Below are 24,501 nucleotides of genomic sequence, written 5' to 3'. Positions count from 1 at the left end.
TGACTGGAGACTGTAGCCAGGTGGGGGTCAATCTCTTCTCCTAGGTAACAAGTGATAAAACAAGAGCCTTCACAGCTTGTCAAATATTGGAACAGGCTGCCAAGAGAAGTGGTGGAGTCACCATCCCTGGAGGTACTTAAAAGACGTATAGATGTGGCACTTATGGACCTGGATTAGTGATGGACTTGGCAGTGATGGGTTAACAGTTGGACCTGATAATCTAAGAGGTCTTTTCCAATTTAAATGATTTTATGATTCTGTAACAGGAATGTAAATGAAAAACTCTGGTAGTGTTTGTAAGAAATCCTACTTGAGACTTAAAATGCTAAATCTTAACATCAGGCATCTGCCTTTGCTTAGGATGTCACCACAGCCATGTTTTTTCGTGATCACTTTACCATTTCGCACTTTTGCATTTTACACTTGGCATTTACTGCACAGATTACACTGAACTGGATTTTCTGTATAGTGTTATTTCAAGAAAACTTAAACTAAGAACTTTTGAGGTCACATGAACTATATTTGTAAAACTTCCTGCTCTTCATTTCTTAGTGGTTTAGACATGAGCTGCATTAAGCTGAAACAAAGTGTACGCCTGAGCTAAGCCGTGTTGCTTTCATGACCCTTCTTTGTTTTCCTTTGAGCATTAGAAGTTTAGCTTATTTTTCATTGCCTTCAATTCTAGTCATGGAAAGCTAACACTGAGTTTTTCTTTCACTTTTTGCAAAACAGGAATCTGGAACTTTGACAGGTGTACCAATTTCTGGGGTAAGTCCTACTTCAACGTAGCTTTTGGCATGACAGCCTAGAACTGCATGAATGTAGCTTCACAGGAAAAAGCTTTAAGGATGAGTGAATCCTGCTGTGAATTAAGTTTTTAGTTTTTTTCTTCAGGTTAAACAGGAAGTAAACTTTTGTAGATGAATCACTGTTTGGCTTGATCCATTATTATTAAGGTCTGGCTGTGGAAATACAAGTGAGAGCTTTAGCTGGAAACTTGGTATCTCTAAGTAAATGACTAACATTACAAAATGGAAGCAAGCTCTGCTTCATATATATAAAAAAAGTATATACATAATCCAGAAATGCTGAGCAAATTCTCAGTTTTTTCCAATAACGTGTAAAGATAGTAAATTTTAGTTTTTATTTCTATAAATTGCTCACCATAAGTAGCACAACACATCTCATTTGCAGCTCTTACAGGGAAGAGTAATAAAAAGCATAGCTTTCCTCTGTAGGTTTTTCCTTGCTTTCAATTATCCACGTGATACTAATAGATTAGAGTTATAGACAAATATGAAATTCATGTGAGGACATTTGCTAAAGGAAAAAAATTTTTCACTTTCAGTGCTTGGGTGACCAGCATGCTGCTCTTGTTGGGCAAATGTGCTTTCAAGATGGACAAGCAAAAAACACGTAAGTTATTAGGAAAGTAATAAGATAAACACCCTGCTCTGTTTTGAATTTAGCATTATGTTCTCTTTCAAGCAGCTGCCAAACTCTTTTGTAATTAACGTTTAATTACAGATCTACCTTTTGAGTGTGTTGACCCACAAAGTAAACCATGTCCTGACTCTTACATAGTAAAGATATTAAAGTTACATGGCTTGTGAGGTATATTTTGTAACACAGCCACTGTGAGGAAAATCTCTATGTGACAGTGGGGTTTCATTTTAACATTCTTCAAAACACAGATTAAAACATTTGCAGTGTCATTTAAATGGTGACCTAAGGTTAAGCAAATACAGTATGGTGAGTTAGATTGCATAGACTTGAATGACACTTTGCTAGATGGGAAAGGTCCATTTCAATTGCAGTGCTTAGTTTTGCTTTTATGTCTCACTCAGAGTGGAGAATTTTATGTTTGCTTTTTCCTGTTTCTCAGCCTCTTAGTGTCCTTTGTTTAAAATAGCTGATCAGTTAAATCAGGCAACTGATATAATAAAAAAATCATGGGAGGAGAAGCTGTCTGCTGAAATGATTTACTGTTCCATGTACAGCCAGGTGCTTAACTAAGCATGTAGGGACATACACACTCAAGTATGGGAGATTCACAGGTATGGTTACATATTAGTCTATCTTGTTTTAATTCATTTCTGTTATTGCTTTACTATTTCTGTTTCCAAATATAACTGAAGGCTATCTCAGGACTGGTTTAAGGTATTAGTTTTGAGGGATTTAAAAAGGTAAGGAATATTTTTCTCAAAAATGACTTCTTAGAGTAAGTTGGAGTGGTTTATAATATTTTTGTACTCCTTGTATTAAACTGTTTTCCTGTAGAAGTGTGTATGCACGCACATAGATGATTTGGTCTTCAAATGAGAAACATCCCATTTTTAGAAGTTTTTGAATGGGATATGTCTAAAGAAAACCATCTTTGTGAAAGGAACAAAGTTTCTTAAAATTTCCCATTTAATATTGTGAAATATTTATTTTATAAAGTTGATCTCATAATCAGCTTAAATTGAAGTAGGTAAGCACTGCCACCAAAGAGGAATTTACAATTAGTTTTCAGCCATATCTCTCCTTGATAAAGTGTTAGACAAAAGAGAGAGAGAGAGAAGAGAGAGAAAGACATGTGACTAGATTTTTCAGGCTGCATTCAGATCAACTGTTTGAGGATAGTTGTATCATCAGTTAATGGTGGCAAAACCTTCAAGGGTCAAAAAGTGGTGACCTGACTCTTCACAGGGGACTCATGGATTGCAGTAACAGGTTATTCTTTAAACATTGTGGTTTTAACTTTGCTTTGTTTTCATGCTAGGTACGGAACAGGTTGTTTCTTGCTGTGCAACACAGGTCAGAAGGTCAGTTGCATTTTTGAGTTGTTTGCTTTTTTGTTTTTCACAATCTATTTAACTTCTGAAACACAACTCTATGTTAGCCATTCTTGGACTTATTAACAGCAATTATATTGCCAGCCAAAGGGAAAAGCACGTACTGAAATCTGAAAGAATAAAAGTAGTAATTCTTTTTAAGGTGTTTCTGTAAGATTCCATTTCCTATCTCCTTAAGTTTCCAAACAGAACTTTTCTTAACAAGTTTCATGCTCTTCCCTTGTATGTTTCTTGTCACCCAGACAGGATTAAGTGTTATATTATTTTACCATATGCCTTTTTCCTTGTCTTGGCTGTTTTATTTCTTCTCTTCATTTTCTGTCATCATTTCTTTATAGTTGGAGTTGAATAAATAGCACAAAACTTCTGTGGCTTCCTTCTCATTTACATCTCCTCCTAAAGACCCCCAATTCTTTTCTATAAGGAAGATGGAAAGATCTGCAGCAGCTTGTAGAAACAAGAATTAGCACCAGCAATCTGAGTACTCTATCTTAGGTGTTTATTTAGAGTCACTGATAATTTACTTTGTTTAAACTTTGCATATTTCATTTGAAAGTTTGGTCCCTTGTTTATTATAATTTGAATGTTTTTATTTAAGTATTTTCTGCCTCTGTTCATGCTTTACCTTTTCTTTTCCCTTTCCCCATTTAGTGTGTGTTTTCTGAGCATGGTCTTTTAACCACACTAGCTTACAAAATGGGCAAAGACAAACCTGCTTTTTATGCACTGGAGGTACGTTCAGTACTTTCTTCCTTTTTGTAATGATGTATGTTCTTATTTACTTCTGTTATCTGGTACTTTTATGGTGTCTTCAGCTGTGCAGAAATGAAACTAGCTCTGTGTTATGCTTGTGTGCCTGAAGGCTTCTGTGTGGTTTTGGTTATTCCTGTCTCAAATCTTTATCATGAAATCTAATAAAAAATATTTCTTCATTGCATCATTTATACTTTCAGAGCTAGATGGCTACAACATTTTTTCTGTTACTCAGTCTCTCAAATCTTTAATAAGTACTATAAATAAAAAGCCATACATTTTGTAATACTAAGTAAGGTTTAAAAAAAGAAGGAGAAAGTACTAATGTTTCAGTTATTACCTCGTAATAAAGTCATAGCTAATTTTTTTATTTTGTTCTAATGGATTTTACTTCTAACTTCTAAAAATGTGAATCAAATTTCTGGGAAAAAATCCTCTAATTATTTAGCTTTTTTACCTCTTTCATTTAGATGCCTACTTACAGAATTTAGTTTCTCGATTCTCCAAACAAGCCTAAGGGTATCCAAATTATATAGAAAATTGTATTTAGCCTAAACTTTGGAGTTCATTGTTCTAAAGCTCTACTTCTGAAACACAGATCAACTGAGCACCTATTTGGCACCAACAAAATTATTATTCTTCCATCTGTGCTGCTTAATGTGCTAAGTATTGAAATATAATAATTATTCTGAAATCACATGCACTGAATGCTGATACTGAGCTTTTGTAGACAGACTGTGTTTTCCATGTGAAAGACATCACAGGATTTTCTTCACTCTGACAATAGTTTGTGGCTTTATTAGGATGTGGGAGGCTGAGTTTATTTCCTTTTTCTTCCCTGAGGAAAGTGAATCTTGCATTTGCCATGACCTGGCAAACTCTGAGATTTTTGTTTTGTGTGGGTGTGTGAGAGGCTTGTTTTATTTTTAACCCTTGTTCTTAAAGCAAGAACTGAAACTGTCTTGAGAGTGATTTGAATTCCTGCATGCTGAAACACCTGCACTTTGCTTCTTCTTCACCTCCAAGTCTTTAATGATATTATCTGAAAACATGGCTTCAACAGAAGCCATTAAGTGTGCTTTGTCCTATATCCATTCTAGAATCATCTACAGTCTGCTGGTTGAGACACTGCAGAGAGACAGAAAATGTGGATTCAGCCTTTTGCTTTAATAAAACTGGTATCTTGTAATAGCCAGCTGCTTAGAAAACACCCCTGCCCCTTCTAGCAGTGGCTTGGAATGAAAATATAAAGCTGCTACTGTTTTACTTGAAATTAGTCTACTGGACTTGGCTTTGGGGTTAGATGGGAGCCATGCCATCCATCTGTGATGTGGTGAAGCCATTCAGGGCCATTTGCTGAGGCAACAGAACAATTTTGCTGGCAAATGCACAAGTGCCTAAATTTTCTGTCTTTCTGGATGTTTGTATTTAGACTAGACATAATTAGTCTTGTTTTTTTAAATCAAAATATAAAAATACTGATGTGTCAGGAAAAGAAGTCTGAGGCTACTGAACCTCATAACTATATATTCAGAAGACATTAATTAGAAAGACAAGAAGACTCCTTAGGAAATGTCACTGTAACTTCCCCTCATGGAAAAAAGCATACAAAAAGCACCTTTTCTACGTGGGTCTGTGTAACAGGCTGCCCTTTTTACATGGCAGTTTCCAGATGCCAAGAAACTGTGCTTTGGTTGTGAGCTGTGACTGCGAGCCTGCAGGTGGAGGCCACAGCCACCTCTCCTCCCCAGGCTTTTTAAAAGCAGCACAGAGCTGCCAGGTGCTGTCTCCTAAAGGAGTGGCTTTGTTTCCTTCAGGGATCTGTTGCAATAGCTGGGGCTGTCGTTCGCTGGCTGAGGGACAATCTGGGTATTGCTAACTCTTCCCTGGAAGTTGGTGAGTATGGAGCTGTACAGTTTTTTTAAGTTTTCCAATGTCATGATGTCTCTATCGGTGAATGAAAGCTCAAAATATTTAAGTAAAAAGCTGGAAGGTGCATATATTTTGCTGTGTTTAAACACAACAAAAATTTACTTTGCATCCATGAGCTCATTGTTGTTGATACATGTATTTCACAGAGCCTATCAACACAGTCTTGGAAAGGCTTTGTTATCTTTTTTCTGTTGCAATCTGTACTTTTTAGTAGTTTCCCTGGTAATCAGATATTCAGGAAGATACTATACTTACAGAGCATCTCATGGTTTTATGCAGTGTTGAAGTTTCCAGAGCCAAGAGTATTTAAGTCTATATTACAGAAACCAGCATATATTTGATCCTAAACTTACATATTCTTGTCATAAACATGAGAACCTGAGGCTCTGCAAGTGTATGTAATATTCATGTAGTAGGTTTCATATCCATTGAGTTAGGGATCTCAGTTTGCAAAGTTGCCTCTTAAAGAGATGTGGAGGAGGGTAATCTGTTTCAGCTGAGAATGCAGTAATCCTTTAGCTTTTGTGTAGTTGATATTTTCTAATTCAGATGAACTGAAACAAACTAGATTGTAAGATAAAAACTAGGAACATATCAAAATTTGGAAAATAAAAAATGTCAGAGGCATGCAAAGGCAAAAATTTGAAAGTGACTGATTAAATGAGATTTAGGATTGAAATAAATTAACTACATATTTTAAATAAATTGATATCTTAGTCAAAGGTAGGAAAATTTAGAATTAAAATTTAATATAAAACTTCAAAAAGTCAGCAAAAACTTAGAGCATCAGTCTGTTTTTCTGAAAGAAAGCTGTGAAGATCATACAGAAGAATATAAACTAAATTAGCCATAAACTAAATCACATAATTAGCCATTTGTTGAGACTACAGTACCTCTTCACAAGTTTGTCAAGACCTTTGGGAGGTTTAAGTTTCAGGACCTTTAACTTTATCAGTGTTGTTAAAGTCAGTAGGGATTCCATCATCTCTTCCTGTTTCACTGGACTTGTCTTCTGCCTTCACTCCATTTTTTTAAGTGGAGTCTGTATGAAAGAATCAATTTAGAAGGACTTCTTGGAGATGTTTTACTACTCCTTTCCTATACTGCTGTGTTTCTCTGATCAATGCAAACAAAAGAAATTTGCAAAAGCAGAAGGAAAATGCTCCTTTCTTGTTATAGGAAAGAGCTGCTCATTAGCAATATCTCTTTTGTCATTATAAATGTCTTAATTTATTTTTTTAACTACAAATATTTTGGTATTGAGGAGTTCATATATCCACAGTTATTTTTCTCATATCAAGAAATTTCAGATTTCCTTCTAGCTGGCTTTGTGATTAAATACATAAGCTGACAATTTGGAGCTCTAAATCCATTTGAAATTAATGGGAATTTAGTTCTTAACTCCCTTTGGTCTTGATCCACTTTCACTTGCTTGCCTAAAGTGTGACCTTTTGGACTGCTTTGAAGGTTGCATTCTTTATCCACATGATAGATAACATTTGAAAACCTCACAAAATCTAGGTCAGAATATTGAATACACAGTTGTGGGTTTCAGTTTTAATTTTTCATTTTGCATTTCCCACAACTCCTTATGCTCCATCTTCTGTTTATATTGTTGCAAAAGGAAAACTGGCTAGCAAGGCACAGAGTGCCAGCATTAGTTTTCTAGTTGTATACGTGGCTGGATTAAATTTGTAGCTACCCAAGATATCCTGAATATTTTTCTTGATTAAATGATTACACTTTCAGTGATGTATTTAAGTGTTGGTATAGTTGTGAAAAGCTAAGTTAATGTTTTGTGTGTGCTTTAGAACAACTGGCTGCAGAGGTGGGAACTTCCTATGGCTGCTACTTTGTGCCAGCATTTTCAGGACTGTATGCACCATACTGGGAACCCAGTGCAAGGGGGTAAGGATCTGACTGAACACTGCACTTGCAGGGGGATTTAATAATTTTACAAATATTCCTTCCAGGTATGTGAAATTTTCCTTTTTGTTGCCTTGATGTGTCGGGATACATCATTCTCTGTGGTATTTTTGTGAGCTAATGTGTTTCTGTTCTGTATTTAACCTGATCAAAACAGCAATTGCTACTGGGAGGAAAGGAAGGATTAGCTAGCCCAGCTATTGATCCTCCTCTCCTCTCCTTGTCCCCCTCCTCAAAAAAAAAAACAACAAAAAAAAAAAAAACCAAAACCAGTGTGGGGCAGGGAAAAAAATTTCAGGTTTTGAAAGGGTTTTTATCTCACTACAGTAAAAGAAGAGGTCTGCATTCCTGTGAACTGTCAGGCAACAAAAGTAGTAAAGAAAGAACTTTGTGCTGATTAGTATTTTGAGTTCAGTTTCAGGCCATGTAATTCCTTCCCACTTGGCCTCCTTCCCCTTGTATACTGTGTTCTTTCCAGTCTATTGAAAATTCCTTTCTACTCCTTTTTCTACAGCCCCTTTCCTGGTAGTTCAGCCTCAGCCACCTGTGATATTTCAAACAATAGGTTTTCACTTGTCTTTTCTGCTGTTGTGAGCTTGCCTACTGTTGCTGGAATCACAACATGCCATAGCAGTCATGGAAGCATAACAAATATAATTAAAAAGTAACTTTCCTAGACTGGGAAAAGAAGTCTTAAAGGCTAGCTTATTCCCAAGGTTTTAGGTAGTTCCATCTTTAGAATTCAGATGCTTCTTGTATGTATCTTTTTCTTTAAGGAAAAAGAAAAATCTCTGAATTAGATGTTTTTACAGTTTTTCATATCAGAATACTTAACTTTTAATGGTTAAAAACTGATCTTTGGAATGGTAACAATAAAAAATGTCCTTTAATATCTGTGAACTTGCATGTATCCAGCAGTATTTCTGTGTAGTACTGTGCTGTTCCTCAGCTGTTGAAATAGAGTAAAAGATGATTATTTGCTCTGCTCTTCAGAGTATATTGGCAGAATTCAGCTTAGTTAATCATGGTTAGGTGTAGCATAATTCCCATACCCAAAAGTCTCTTTGAAAGTTCAGAAGCAACGAATAATCAGACTGGATCTGAAAACAATTTCAAACATTCAGAGAACAGCAATGACCCATATAGGCTTTTCCTTAAGAACTGAAAACATTAGAGAATTCTTTAAGATTTTATTGATAAATTCTATTATTTTTTAAAGAAAAATCAACCTCAATCAAGCCTTTTTTTTTCTTAAAGAGAGACTAGAATTTGTGGGGCTGTTTGTGTGTGTGTATGGATGATTTATGACAACTGTATTGATTGGACTATTGAAAACACTTTGTCAGGAAAATTAGTTTAGATTTTAAAATCCAAGCTTTTTAATATTAAAAAAGTAGTCTTCATACAATAGAACTGAATGAGATTTGAAGAGGACCTAGGTGTGAAGTATAGGTTTATGTCTGATAAAGAAGAGTGTCCTAATTGGGTTTTTTCTCTCTTCAACAGTATCATCTGTGGCCTTACTCAGTTTACAAATAAAAACCACATTGCCTTCGCTGCACTAGAAGCAGTCTGCTTTCAAACACGAGAGGTAAAGACAAATTGGGTTCTAAACTCATTGTAAATTAGTGTGATAACAGGAACTGTAGCTCTTCAGGAAAAGAGGAGATTTAAAAAATTTAATGAAGATTAGTCATATGCTTTATATTGTACTTGGATGCTATTGTTGTCTTTACTTGTTGCTAATGTTGAAAAATTGCTCCTGTGGACTTAGCTAAAATTGTGTGCCACATCTTTTTGGAGTGGTAATATTGCTTTTTACCAGCATGTAAAATAAGGTGAACATATTTTTGAATATTTTGAGGGGCAAAACACAGAATGTTTAGAATGGCAGGGCCAGTGACATAGCTACAAAGCTTCATTGGTGTAGGAAACTACACTTTATGGTCGGCTGTGACAGAGATGCCTTATGTCACTTTTGGTACACAAGAACAAAAAGGAGTTAAGGCAAGAGAGCAGCAAACATACCAAGGGAAAGCTGGCTTCACTTCCTGCCTGTTCCATCCTTCACTGCCTCTGCTGGTGTTCAGTAACAGCCAACCAAAATTCTCACAGAGGAAATTAATCCTCCAGCCAGATTAAATGTTGATATCAGTATGAGCATTGAATCCTTATATCACCAGTGTTTGCAGTCCCTGGGTTCTGTGCAAATACAGGAGGAAATGAAATCCCTAGACCTTGCAGAATAACAGTCAAGCCTTAATTTGATTACCTGAATTAAACTGGTGGTATTTAAACATAATGATTTTTAAAATAGCATCCTGCTCTAACCATGTAAGATGAGGGAAGCAGTGTGCTGTTTCTGTAGTGATATAGAATAAATTGCTTATTGGAAAAGACTGACAGAGATTTCACTCAGGCTTCTGCTTTTGAAGCTGTGCTGACAGCCTCTGAGTCCTCAGATGGTTGTGAAGGAAATTGGAAGTAGCATTCTTATTTTCTAATTCTTGTACTATAAGTCAGGGTAAAGTTACAGGCAACTGAACTGATTTGTTGTCTGCTCCTCTTTCCTTGTCCATCCTCCCATCCATTCCCTCTCATGTGACAACTCAGTGAACTTTCCAGCAGAAATTTATCCCTTTTTTTGCTAGGCTATTTTTCTGCTGGATTAATGACCTCAGCTACCTCACAGAGACATTCAGCAAATGTCAAAATGCAAGGCAGGGCATGTGGCTGGAAGTAGGATGGAGGGGGAAAAAGCTGTCAGACTGAGTGAGGGTGAAGTTCACTGTTTGAACAGACCTAACACGTCCCCATACTTCAGTCACTCTGATTTTATCACAATGACAGGAGTGCCTAATCAGGCACTGGACACTCTCAAATGAACAGATTAAATCCTAGCAACACAGGTAAAATATATTTATGTTTTTCTAAAGATACATCATTAGTTCTGCCTTGTCAAAAACAAATTTCTTTTAATTCCAGTGAAAATGGAAGTCTTCAGGAAAACCCTTCATTGGAGGTCACCTTCACTGAAGTTCTTGCCTGTTTGTGACGTTCACTCCTTCTGAGTACCTTGTTATCCAAAAAGCTTCTTCCTTATGCAGATAGATGACACTTGTTACATTTTTTTCTTCCAGAAGGAATTTTGGAAAAATAAGCAAATTTTCAGTTCTAAGAGCTGTACAATACTGTCATGAGGCAAAATCTGCATATTTGTATCCTTGCTCTTCATCCCACCTCTGTACAATAGGGATAGCAGCAGCATGACCATGATTTGTTTTGTTCCTTCATCCCTTCCTGGCTTCTAGCATTCTTTTTATTATTTTAATCTCTGCTGAGTGCATGCTGATCCAACATGCTCTTGCACAGTGGTAAACAAACCCAGAGCCTCCAATGGTGCTGAAGTTCTGAATGGTAAAAAAGGCAGATAATATCACCTTAGACAAATGTGAAGTGATGTATGTGAAAGAAGTAAATACTAGTTTAGTACTGCCAGCAAACTTCGTGCAAGAATCCTGTTTTCCAATTTATTTCTAGTGTATTGAATAGTGTGGGCCCATAGGCAAATGCTGCCACCATGAAAACTGTCCTTACTCTTTCTACCTTGTAATTTTTAACCTTTATTTATCCTGGGCAGTTCCTTATGTTCCTTTAAAGATTTTGCTGGTAAGGGACCTTGCTGGCTTACTTTCTGGAAACTGGGAAGATCTCCTGGATAGTTCATCTCCATGTAGTTTTCAATATCTTGCAAGCCTACAATTTTTTTGTTCTTTTCTAAGTAGCATGTTGACTATTCCTGGTAAATATTGTATTACTGGGTACTTTGTGAGCTACGGAACAGGTCAGAGTGCACTGTAGTTTTAATCTTTTTTTGTGATCTGCGTTGCTTTGTCATTTAAAGCTGAGAAAAACACACCTCTTTTTTATTTAAAGACACTGAAAAATTACAGAGAGAAAATCATACTGTACTTGTTAATGCCTAACTTGTGCACTAGCCTTATAAAAAAATGTAAATGAGACATTTAACCGACTGCTTTTACAAAACCCCACAGAAACCACTGTTCTGTATTTATTGGTGATTATGAGGCAGTGCCATGGTGTTACCAGTAACTATGGTTTGAGGCAAGTCTTAAGTTTTTAGGAAAGCTTCTAAAAACCATATTGAAAGGTATCAGTGAATTAAATACTCCAGCTTAGATAATTATCCTGTGCAAACACTTCAACATTTTTTAGCTAGAGACTGTGCCCAAACGAAGGAAACATAATTTTATTAAAAATTGCACTAACAGTTTATTTTTGGTCTGTCTTGTTTGATATAAAATTCTCAGTTTTCAACAACTAATTGAAAACATTTGAAGAGGCTGCTCTTTCAAAACATTTCAACATTCCTCAGTTCTTATTGAAGAGTCTTCCAGATTGCTAGTTCAAATGTTTTAATTCTTCACTTCTTTAATCCATAAAATTAGAGAAAATATCTAGACAAAGGATGATCAACTGAAGGACTCCATTTATTATTGCTGCTTCCTTTGTTAGCTCTGATAAACGTTCTCATCAACTTTTCTTAAAATTCCTCTCAGGCCACACTAGCAGCACATAACATACATCCAGAACACCTGAGGAGAGAGGTGTCCTACACTAGGATTTCTGTAATGAAGAGAATGCACGTGCTGTGTGTTAAACAAAACTGTGTTGTCATTATATCTGTTTTGCCTTTTAATATATAGGAGAGAGGATTGATCTACTTAACCCTCTTCAGCAAATGCTGTAGTATCAGTGTTTTACCCTCAGAGGGTATCAGAGCATTTCTGTGCAATTAAATTGTAACATATATTACTCTTATTTAAGATTCTAGATGCTATGAACAAGGACTGTGGGATTCCACTAAATCAGTTACAAGTAGATGGAGGAATGACCAGTAACAAAATCCTCATGCAACTTCAATCAGACATTCTCTGTATTCCAGTAGGTAAGATGAATTTACAGCTTCTGCTTTCTTTTTAATGCTGAAAACATTAGTTTGTAATGGCTGTTGAGAGCAAATTGGGTAGCTTGCTTTGTTGTTGTATCTTGATAGATATGTCAGTCTTTAGTTCTGATGTCATCAAGGGGACTTCCATTACAAACCATTATGGTCTTCCCTGTGTTTTGCTCCAGTAAAGCCATCAATGGCTGAAACAACAGCTTTAGGAGCTGCTATGGCAGCAGGAGCTGCAGAAGGTGTTGAAGTTTGGAGTCTGAATCCTGAAGATTTGACAGCAGTGACATGGGAACGATTTGAACCACAGATAAACCCAGAGGGTAAAACCTTTTTGTGTTATCTGAGTTGCAAACTTATTATTTTTACAGATGTTGATAGGACTGGTTTTGGGTACTCTAATTTTGGCTTTAAAAAGCCTATATTAATTATTGCTTTTTATCTAGCTATCTTTCTCATCAGTTCTTAAGTGCTTGCAGAAGTGGAAAGTGTGCACTTGACATAATTAATCCCTGTGCAAGATAAATTTTTTTCATCTTTTCAATTATTTCTTTATTTTTGGTACATATTTTTGTCTTACCATTTTGATTATAATTAATTCTAAAATCCCTTACTTCAAGACAGCATTTGAAGTGTTTCTACATAAATATCAATTGTTTAATTTTGTCCTGCTTGTAAATCTTCTTATTGGTGAACATGAAGAAAATTTCTTTAAATAAATAACTTATAATAAATAAATAATAATAAAGAAAATTTCTTTAAATAAAATTATTTATTTCTTCTTACTATGCATAACTGTGGGGTTTGGGGTGGAGTGTTTTTGTATTCAGAAAAGGATTTTATATTACTTTCTCTGTGCAAACAAATGATACTGTGCAAAACTCATATTGCCAGATCTGGTTCTTAAATATTTGTGGTTGTATTCCTATGCATTGAGAGGCTTTTCTGTTTTCTGATTTCTTAATTTCAGAAAGTGAATATCGCTATGCCAGGTGGAAGAAAGCTGTGATGAAGTCTATGGGATGGGAGTCATCTGACAGTACAGATGGTAAACCAAAAATTAATGCAGGTCAAGTGTTATTAATTAGCCACTTAACCTAGGGAGCTCATCTTGCTTTTGTTGACCTTTTCTGTTCATGCCATCTCTGGACTATTATAGTGATTTAAAGGTCATTACTTAAATCCACTGTGGAAACAAAGCAGGAAAATCTGGGTCTTCCTCCCGAATAGCTGCAGGTTTTGCAGGATGGCACTGGTTTGCAAAGGAAAAAAATCTCACCTGCAAGACGAGATACAGCACAATGCTTAGAGCACAGGGACTTTGTAAACCTTCTTATACCATAACCTCATGCTGCAAAGGAGAAAAGTTCCATCCTGTGGTTCTGCTTGCTGTATCTGCCTTCATTATTTGCTGTGTAGGAAGGAGGGATTCATATCCATATTAAAATCTATTTGACCCATAGAGGGTAAGAGCAAGGAGTTATCATAAAGTAAAGAATTACACAGACCCATTGTTTACATACAGAAAGTATGAAAACACTTCTGAGGGACTGAACAAGAATTTTCTTCTGTAGTACAGGGCTTTCTCATCTGTCATGTTTGAATTAATTAAACCTGCAGTCTTCTGTGATCTATAATTTGAATGTTTATTTTAGTACTATTTTGGGATAAGTTTTTAGTCCTGAGTAATAATATAACACATAATTTATGGGCTTTATCAATTATATTTAATTTCCCTTTTATTGGAAAAACTATTAAAATGAGAAGTATTAAGTAAAGAATCCTCAAAATTTAAACTCCCTTCACAATCCATAATCCACAGTTGGAGCCCTCAAGCTGCATGTGGCCACTTTCTTCTTGAAAGCTAAAATTTTCCTTTTGCCATCCTATATGTTGGTTTAAATATTTTACTTAACACTGTGGTTTACAAACAATTCTGCCAAGGCTATTGGGAAGGGAAACAGGTGAATTAACATGAACAATATGATTTCCTTCAGTATTGACCTTTATGATTTAGTACCCTTACATCTAACCTGATGCTTATCTTACTAGGATAAAAAATTCTGCCTTGCACTAAATAAATCTAGATGGTTTTTCTTCGGTTTATGTGAAGAGATATGTTTATCAAAACTTAATTTAGTGATTTTTCTGGTCTAACACCTGGGGGGCAAATGTTATTTTCCTTAGTTCTTTGATACTTTAGGGCTAGGTTGGGATTGGAGAATACTAGAGATGGGCTGAACCTGGATTGTGCTGATAGTGAAATTTGGACTTGAACTCTTACAGAGAGAACCTATTTTTAATTATTATGGGGTTTATGCAAAATATTTTTTTAGTTCTTCTGCCAGTGTCACTACATTTGTTACTTTTTGCTTTTCATATATATTTAACACATATGCTGCAATTTATATATATATATTTCTCTTTTGATTTCCTTGACTGGAAACACCATCCCTGGATGCCATCAGGTGACAGTAGTATCTTCTCTAGTCTGCCTTTCAGTGTTTTTGTTATGAGTAGCATGCTAATGTTAATCGGAGCAAAGTACCTCTCAGGTTAGTTATTATTTGAATTAGATCACTTTAAAAACTGTCTACACTATTTTAAGTTTTGGGGTTTTTTGTATTCCATCTGTCTGTTTCTAGCAAAAATGACTGATGCTTTTTGTTGTTCATGCACACAAACGTTTGAGGGTGTGAATCAGACATAGTGTGCCTAAGGGAGCCAAGGGAATGCCATCTCAAATCCATCCTCATGTGCCATTTAATTTGTACTTGTTGGAGGCACATGAAACCTTGGACTCTGTCTGTCTGTACAGATTGCACAGTTTATAAAAGGGATACAGGTTGGAGCAGCCTAGCAGAGTTATGCATTGCCTGCTTTACAGTGTTCATGGCAGATAGAATAAGGTTCCATCCTTTATCCTGCGTTTCTTCTTGCACTGTTCTTAATTATTTTGAGGACCTTGTTTAAATTAAGTGAAAACTATTTCTTCTGTCCCTGAAAGGCTTCATGCACCCATTTGATTTTTCTGGACCCCTTGAAACTATTGTATTGATAGAAATCTTCATCTACTGAATCTATAAAATGTTCTTCTTGTATTTTGCTCTTGATGGATAAGTTAATTAGTTTAGTCTAAAAAGAAGAGACCCTTAAAGGCTTAACTGCAAAACCAGGAAGGGACTGTGTGCATATGCAATGAAGATGCATCTTCAACCTGTTAATGTGCAAGTTATTCTAAAAGAAATCTCTTAATGTAGATGACAGTTACTTATGCCAGAAGTAAGACATTTCATAAAGATATTCTTACAGGAAGAAAAGGAAGTTTGTTTGATGATGTCATTTATTCCTTATCTCAGAATTTCATTGCAGAGATACTGTTTTACAGTATAGGCATTGCTGCTGCTCAGTAAACTTGGGGATTGTTTGGTTTTCTTTTTTTATTTTGGTTTTGGAGGGATAAGCAAGGAGGTGTTAATTAAACAGACAGTTGAGGACTCTAGCATGTTCCTGTGGTGATGTGTTTGTATTTTGTTTCTACTCATTCAGCCTGAATTAACTATTCAATTTTCCTTGCATGGAAGAGATGGTTGCAGCTTGTAGGAGAACTAAAATCAAGCTAAGCAAGTGCTAGGCAAAAATCAAAATGAACAAATGGATTTTCAGTTATTTACTAACTCTGGAATGTATCTGTGAGTGAGAAATATCTATATTATGAAGAATAAAATAAAGCCAGCTGTGAATAAGTGGGTAAATTTTTAACAAGCTGAACAAAGTAATATGAATATAAATGAATATAAATTCCAGGTCAGGTACTTCACCACATAGATGGTACTTAAAATAATATGGAAAATCAATGATAAATGATCAAATAAGCAACTTAGACACTGCTCTGGTAAATATCCTTTTGCTTTTAAAAGGCTTTTTGACCAGGCATTCCTTCTAATTCAGTGCAGAAATTCCATTTAATTAGTTTGTTACATTTTATATTTTAGTGAAACACTGTAACTCCAATGCAGTCGTCAGAGTAGTAGGTTTGAGGATTGAATTTAGGGAGGATTGAATTCATCCTTCATGTGCTGAAACAGCAGTAAGTCTCACATGGCAGCAGTGCTGATGTTGAACATGTCTCTCTAGGGCAGGGCCATGATTTTACAGCTACTGAAATGTGAAGGAAAAATCTGCTGTGCCAGAATAGAGAACACTAGCATAGCAAAACCCCATTTACAGAACTGCTAAGCTGCCTTTTCATGTGGCACCTGATGACTGAACAATACTCTATTAATGGTATAATATCATAATATCATCTAAATCATAATCTTGTACCTTATTTTATAATCTTAATTCTTTTCTGCTGGAGAGAAATGGATGGTATTTTTCACTATTGAAGCAAGGTGCATATAACAATTGGAGTTTTGGAAGTGGTCATCAGAGAGATTTCAATGTATTCCATAGCTGTAGATTTTTGGTTTTGTGATTTTTGGGGGTTTTTTTTGGTTTTTTTTTCGTTTTGTTTTTGCAGGGGTTGGGTAGGAGTTGAGTGAAAATGATCCTATATTTTATTAGATTCAAATTTAAATAAATGCTTTTCTGGCATTTATTGCTTAAATTGGCATCTCTCAAGTGAGGTATAGTTGGGATTGGCTATATATGGGGTCTTAAGAGGCATCTGAGGTATAAAGTTGACTTTATTCTCACAAAATGAGACATCAGTGCTGATCAGCAAAACTATATTGTCCCTGCTTAAATACCCTGTGGTTTATTGGTTTGTTTTTTTTTTTTTTTTTTTTTGGTAAGATTCTGGTTTTCCTTTTTAGTTTCTTTTGTTGTGATTGTTGCTGCCAAATTGCATACTAATTTATATATAGGGATCACTGTGCAATTCTGCAAGATAGTTGCAATAATATTTTCCAAATTTCTGAAAGTTGAACTCATATTTAGAAGAAAATAAGCTTAAATTACCTTCTTTCATTCCTTCTACTTGTTAAAAATTTACCCATCTTAGTAGTGTGGTCTCTGCTCCCCCTACTGTACACATCCCACACACTTAAGAGCTGGCTTATCTGGTGTCACAAGACAAATCTAATTTATAATTGCAGTAGTTGAAAACAAAAGTTGGTTTTACTGAATTCCTCTTATAGCTCAATTGTGTTATAGAGTGTTACTAATGTTTTAAAATAAGTTCTGTATTCCTAATACACACATTTTTTATTTAAGGTAAATGAGGCTACTTCGTGGACTCACCGGAGGCAGCTGATTTTTTGTTTCGGTTTGTTTTGTTGTCTGAAGAGATTCCACCGCCAACGTGATTATGCTGCTTTTGTGGTTAAATATATTCACGAATCCATCTGTCACCAGTCTCTGCATAACTTCCCTGTGTTGCACTGAAAATTCAGTCTTCAGCCCTTCATTACTCTGTTCCCTTACCCAAATCAGCTCCAACTGCACTGGAAGCCTTTGTGTGGATGATCTCACATCATCCTCTAAAATCTCACAAGCCCTAGCTTTGTCTGAGAAAGTGGTATGACAAAACCCTGCAGTCTCTGAGGTAATGATGGCAGATGTTTAGCTGTCCTTTTCAGGAGTTTGGTACTTCATGCAACATACTTCAGAAAGTTAATGATGCACTATGGAACTTTATAAACATCCTACAATTCTTCCAGCTGCTGTGAATTACTTTTCATATGCCAATGGTTGCCAAAGATGTTTTATTGTAGTTGCCACTGGTGTGAAACATCTTCCATGGTACAAACCTTTTGAACACTAGCTCAAGATGGATCACCGTAGCACACATTGCCTCTGTTTTGGCCATGAGAAGTTTGCTGCTATGGTCCACAGAGTATTGCTGAAACACACAGTTGCAAGGTTAAAAAGTTGGGTTTGGTTCTGGCACATGAAGTCACTTGGCCCATCGTAAGTATTTATGACACTAAATGCTGTAGCTGTACCTTTAAAGAGATAAGAGAAAATAGTGTTTTGGTTAAGGCCATGTTTCATCCTGTGGTTTTGGGCTAGCTTGGAAAGACAAGTTTGGTACAGCATGCTATTGACAGGACAGCTGCTTGATAACTCAGCAACTGATAACTTTTCAAACTACTCTGGACAGTGCACTTTCCTTGACCAATACTGCATATATCCTGTCATCCTGCTTAAGTGACTATTTGTTAAACTTTAGAAAGTTGAAGCTAACTTAGTTTTCATTAAAGAGGGTCCACTCCAAACTAAATATCAGTGCTTTAGTTCTTGATTTCATTTAGTATATCTCAGGGACCAAAATCTCCCTTTCAGTTTCCTTGTCCATAGTTTTAACTGCAAGTTGTTGCAAAATATGCTGGGACAATCCAAAACTCTGACTCAGTAGACTAAGTACTGGCACCTGAAATGGGCTACTGGAATTTACAGACAATGGTGACAGCTGAATCCCATCCACTTTGAAATCCTTTGTTTTCCACATGAAAGGAGTGAGGTAATAATCTTATCTTCAGCTTTCCTGTTTGTACCAACAGCATCCTAAATGCCAGCCTTATTGGTTAGGTCAAGGACAAGGTGTTCTTGTGTAGTGATGTTAGACCAGTATGGAATGGCAGCAAGGTTAAATGTGGGAACAACACAGAGAATTTCAAAGATGTGTTTAAATGCACTAGGAGTTAAAGGGAGAGGTTTTTTGTGTGCATTTGTTCTTAAAGATTTTTGTCTTTAACGAAGTTTTTCTTTGATTAGAGGCTTAGTTTTTAAAAGGATGTTATATGTCTGAAGCAATGAATTGCACAGAAGTTCAGGTCTGTACAATATAGTTAATATCAAATGCATATTAATTGCCTTTTTATTGTCAAGTGCAATGACTTTTGAAAATGTGACTTTTAACTTAGAAGATAGAGATGGAACACTTTTTTGTCCTGTGGTTGCATGTATAACTTCAGCAGAGAGAAGGGATTTTGTATACAAGTGAAAATATAACAGCATCCTTCAAATCCTGTCTCTCCTGTAAATACTCACATGTGAAGCGTGACAGCCAAAATTTCTGGTGTTTCCAGTTTGTATTGGAGAGGTGAAGAGTAAAAAAAGAATGTGATCCCATAGGAAAAAAATCTCAAATTCCTTACCTTTACTCTGAGCTGTTTCTGATCCCACTGTACCCTGAGGAAGAGGAATGGAGCAGCTGTGGAGCACAGGGAGCAGGGGCAACACACACCTCAACCTCTGGACTTCGGAATATGACCTCTGAGTCTTGCCAAAACCACTGAAGTGCTGGACCTGGGAACGAATAATGCTGAAGTGTGGCCTTTGCCTATGACAAATGTGGCAGGGCAAAGCTTGTACCTAACAAGTAGGAGAGGGAATTTTTGCTGCTTTTCTGACTTACCTTTTACTGGGAAACACAATTCCTATTAATTTTTCACTGAGTAAAAATCGTTATTTTATTTTCAATTGCTGTTGCAAATGTTTTTTAAGAGTTTCACCACTGTTAACTTTCTACCAACATAGTTGAAATTTATTGTAAACTGCTTGTTGGCAGGGAGGGGACAAACTGTTAAAGTTAGCTTTTTCTGAAGCTGTGATTTATTTTTTTTTTTTTATGAATTACCAGTTTATAAATTCTTAATTGAGAAATGCATTAACTTGGTATTAAAGTACCTTAAATTAATTGATGGAAGGTGTCAGTTTATTCTTGCGCATCATCTTTCAGACACATTGTCACTAATATTAAAATATTTATATTAGTGACAATAATTATAAAAATAATATAAAACAAGAGGCACGAGTATACACTGACTTTATGTAAAGCAGCCACTCTGAGGCATGCTTTAAGTTGCTCAAATATGCAGGTGAAATACATGCAATTGTGCATTCTGCTCCAGTGATGCAAGGACTCAAGGACTGGATTAGAAATCACATTTCCTCAAGTCCCTCCTTGTTCAGGAAAAAGCAGGAAAACACAAGTAAAACAACAGAAAGGAACATGCTTGTAGTACAGGTTTGATGCAGAGGTGGGGTGGGGCCAATGCACCAAACAGGTTTTGGTCTTATGCCATGGTCTGGCAATTGCTACAGATTCAAAAGCCTTTGTGAGCTGTGGGGAGAAATGTTCATGAAATAGCAAACCTTGCTGGGTGGTAGCTGGGAGCAGAAGATGCTTCTGTTATTTTACAAAAGGAGCATGGGGGATATCTGATGGGGTTTTAAAGTGTTCTTTAAGTGCATTTAAAGAGTGCACCTGCTGGATTCTTACTCTTCTTACTCTGTCTCTTAGTGGCTTCCAGCTGCCTTCTACACATCCAGTGCTCCATGATTATCCAAGGCTATGGCCTTCATCCGTTGCCTTTACAAATCCTTAGTCTTACAAATCTTTAGTCTCCTCTATGGAAATCAGTTGTGTGTGTCAGAAACAAAACACACACCAACACACAGCCTGGAAACAAAAATTTAAGTTTCACATGAGCACACAAACACTTATCACTCAATATCAGGCTTCTCCCTCTGCCCATGAGACTCCAGTGTCTTCCTTTCACACAGCAGAATTGCAGCCTTGCCCTTAGCTGCCTTGCACAGGAGTGTACTCATATTTCATGACTCATCAAGCTGGACTACTGCGAGATTGCAATTTTATCAATTTAATTAGTTTCAGAAGCTTATAAATATTTTTTTTCAACAAAAGCTAATACAATGTCTGTTACTGGGACTCTGTGCAGTATAAGCAAGCTTCTTAATATCCATGTCAGCATCCAAGCTCTAATCTTTCCATCTAAAGAGCCCTAGATCTCTATCAGCTCTTGGAATGCTGTGCCTTTATCAGCTGTAGCTGGGCCCACTATGATTGCTGCATGTACATGTATGGTTTTTTAATTGCTATATATATATTTTATATAAATTACTGGAATTTATGGAAGCAGTACTCATCAATCATGGAGATAAAGATGGGCAAACGAATGGCAGCCCTTTAAAGCTGGGAAGTGGCACAGGAGCACTGCTGGAATTATTTGTCCTGGGGGATCTCTGCAGGGTGGAGAAGTGGGCTGGCAGGGACCTTAGGGAGCTCTGGAAGGGGAAGTGCCAGGTCCTACCCCAGGAGGGGCAAACCCTGGGAAGCAGCTCTGCAGGACAGGTCCTGGGGGCTCCTGGTGGACACCAAGTTGAACCCTTGTTTCCAGCAAGCAGACAAAGAAGGCAAAGAGCACCTCGGGCTGGGTCAGGCAGAGCACCAGCAGCAGGCAGGGGAGGGATCCTTCACTCAGCCCTGCTCAGACACAGCTGCTGCCCACAGAACCCGTGGGTGCCCCACCCCAGAAATGTTCAGTGCCATGTTGGATGGGGCTTTGAGCAACCTGGTCTAGTGGAAAATGTCCCTGGCCATGGCAGAGCAGCCAGAACTATGTCATCTTTAGGATCCCTTCCAGCCCAAAGCATTCCATGATTCTGTGGTACCTGGAATGCTGCATCCTGCTCTGGGACTGCCAGGATGAGAGAGACACAGACATAACAGAGGGAGACCTGTGCCAGGCCACAGAGATGGATGAGGTGTTAGAGCATTTGTCATGGGTGAGAAGTTGAGATGCCTGGGCATATTCAACTTGGAGAGAGCTCAGATATAAATTCCTGGCACAGGGACTGAAAGCCAGACCCTTCTCAGTGATGCCCAGTGATAGAACAAGAGATAAAGGACACAAGTGAGCACAGGAAATCTCATTCAAACAAAAGAAAACAATGTTTTACTCTGAGGATGATCACACAAGGGAGCAGGTTGCTCAGAAAGGTAGGATCTCATCCAAGATATGCAAAACCTGATGGGACACAGCCCTGATCTCTCTGACCCTGCTCCGAGCAGAGGGTTGGCCCAGACAGAGGTGCCCTCCTGCCTTGGTCCCTCTGTGGGGCTGGTTAGATCAGCCACAGCTGAACCCCAGCACAGGCTGGAGCCTTGAGCCAGTTCAGAACAAAGGCTAGGGGAAAGTCCATGCTGGTTTATTTGGACAAAACCAGTTCAGTTTGCATGAACCAGCTGTCACCCACTGTTGTATTTCAACATTCTTCAGCTGGCAGTGTCACTGTGTTACCCTGTGTATGTATTTGCTTTGGAAGAGTCAGCCCGACTCTGTGGGCTGCTTATCTTGCTTGGTTTACTCCTGAGAGACATTCTCTTCAGCAGTTGCAGTGGGAGTTTAATTAAAATTATTCTTCTTCAGATTTCTGCTTGCTTTAATCTAACACCCTATTTTTCATAGGGAATTACACCACTAGGTGGTTCAAAGGAGCCTAGAAGGCAAGCATGGGATAATGTGTTTCCAAAGACATCACAGTTAAATTGGTGTTAGCAAAACCTAAAAGGATGGGTTCTTTAATTTTTTGTAACAGGAAGACATCAGTATGGGAGTAATAATTTTTTTTCTGTAGTGTTTTTTCCTTCAGATCTATGGGCTGCTGCTCCAGGAGTTCCTTCTCTGACTATCCTTCAAAGTACATCCACTTCAGCTGGAGAGATCTCCCACACTGTTCCTTTTCAGTTCTTCAGGAGCATGCTGAGAACTGAACTGGCTCCAGCAGCTCCAGCTTCCTGATCTCCTGACACACTCCCTAGGTCTTGTGCAACTAGAAAACAGACAGAATGGCTCTGGCCATCAGTTGTCACTATCTAGAACAAGCATTTTCCCTCCCACCACTACAGCCAGTTGCAGTTGTATTCTGTTTGTTTTGGCAAGAGGATGAGTTAATGTGCTCAGCAGCCCCCACAGTTCCTTTGATACTCATAAACACCTTCAGGAGTGGGGGCTATGTCGCTTCAGCTACTTATTTTTGCTAAGCTTTCAGTGCTACCCCTCCTTCTTGCATAGGTTGTCTTGCAGGTGGAGCCACTGCTAAAAATGTTGCCACAGAGCTTATTGTTTGATACAGATTCATGAACTCATTAGCTTTTATGAGCACAGAAATCCCTTTGTTATTACTTCTCACTCTGGAACACCAGGAGTCAGTTGAGAGGGTACATAACACAAATATTAATATCCTTCCCTGCATGACGTTTCAGTATTAAAATACTTTATTCCACAAACACTAAAGTCGGGTGCTGCTTCAAGATGAAGGAAGGTTACTTGAAAAACTGTGTAAACTGCTTCAAACTCTATCAGTTTATAACTAGACTCTAACTCCAAGTCTTCTGTGGACAGCATTTTCGGGAAATGAATGTACCACTGCAGCTTGTCAACCTTGATTTCTCAAGGGCAATTGATCCTTCTGTTGTACAATTCTGAAGAACTGACTCTTCAGCAGAAGAAAGTGCTTTAGCAAAATGAAATGCTTTTAGAGATCTCACAGTAGAGATACTGGAGGCATCAGGTATTTTCCATTTTTGGGAGGTTTTTAAGGAAAAAGAAGAAAAGAGGAGAATCAAGAATCATGTCACTGTGAAAATACAAGATGGTAACTATAATTTTGTTCTCAGCTAAACTTCAAGACATGTATTTTTAAGTCCCCCCGCGAGGAAATAGGTATATATCACCAACAGACCACTTCAAGTGCAGCATGGTGCCTCTATCCTGTGACTCTAATGCATAAACCTTAAAGAAAACAAATTACACCTTGTCTTTCTTTGGATTTCAGCTCAAGTCAGGAGCTGCCATACCCAGTGACACATTTTGGACCATGCCATCATTACTTTGACTCTTACCAGACTTTTTTGTTTGACTTCTGATATCACATCATCAAAGAACTGCACACAAGGCAGGGTTTGTCAAACTTGGAAATGTTAAGCAACATTCAGCAATGCTAAGCACAATTCGTGTTAATATAATTAATGATTAAATTAAATGAAACATAATTGTGCTGAAAGATTTTATTTGCTAATCTTGAAATAGGTCATTTGCTTATTCATGAGGATGTGAAATACTGAGTCACAGCTGATGTGCAGATGAGCTATGCTGTACATCGGAATATGCAGGTAGGGTTTTATTATTCAGTGTGTGAGGTAAGCACTTGGGAAAGGTAGAAAAAACCCACCTGGATTTTAGCAGTTCAGAACACAGTGTAACACAATAGTAGATCAATATAACAAGCAACAGGATGGTTAAAGGTCATTGCAGTAGGATG

General features: G+C 37.2%; 1 protein-coding gene across 3 annotated transcripts in view; it reads left to right on the top strand.

Annotated features, from left to right (window-relative positions):
• Positions 1 to 20,071, top strand: part of GK (glycerol kinase) — a 34,141-nt gene extending 14,070 nt beyond the window's left edge. For 2 of the 3 annotated variants that reach the window (XM_063182298.1, XM_063182292.1), the window contains 12 exons: positions 733 to 768; positions 1,349 to 1,416; positions 2,765 to 2,807; positions 3,489 to 3,569; positions 5,408 to 5,486; positions 7,334 to 7,430; positions 8,955 to 9,039; positions 12,297 to 12,417; positions 12,606 to 12,749; positions 13,397 to 13,474; positions 14,895 to 14,981; positions 17,644 to 20,071. In XM_063182298.1, the coding sequence (XP_063038368.1) occupies positions 733 to 768; positions 1,349 to 1,416; positions 2,765 to 2,807; positions 3,489 to 3,569; positions 5,408 to 5,486; positions 7,334 to 7,430; positions 8,955 to 9,039; positions 12,297 to 12,417; positions 12,606 to 12,749; positions 13,397 to 13,474; positions 14,895 to 14,981; positions 17,644 to 17,651 (927 nt within the window). In that variant the 3' untranslated portion in view covers positions 17,652 to 20,071. The remainder of the gene's footprint in view (positions 1 to 732; positions 769 to 1,348; positions 1,417 to 2,764; positions 2,808 to 3,488; positions 3,570 to 5,407; positions 5,487 to 7,333; positions 7,431 to 8,954; positions 9,040 to 12,296; positions 12,418 to 12,605; positions 12,750 to 13,396; positions 13,475 to 14,894; positions 14,982 to 17,643) is intronic. The other variant, XM_063182306.1, reaches the window with a different exon arrangement.
• The last annotated feature ends 4,430 nt before the right edge of the window (positions 20,072 to 24,501 follow it).

The sequence above is a fragment of the Melospiza melodia genome, chromosome 2 (genome assembly GCF_035770615.1).
Source record: "Melospiza melodia melodia isolate bMelMel2 chromosome 2, bMelMel2.pri, whole genome shotgun sequence".
Taxonomy (NCBI): Eukaryota; Metazoa; Chordata; class Aves; order Passeriformes; family Passerellidae; genus Melospiza; species Melospiza melodia.
This window is presented reverse-complemented; position numbering and strand designations above follow the sequence as displayed.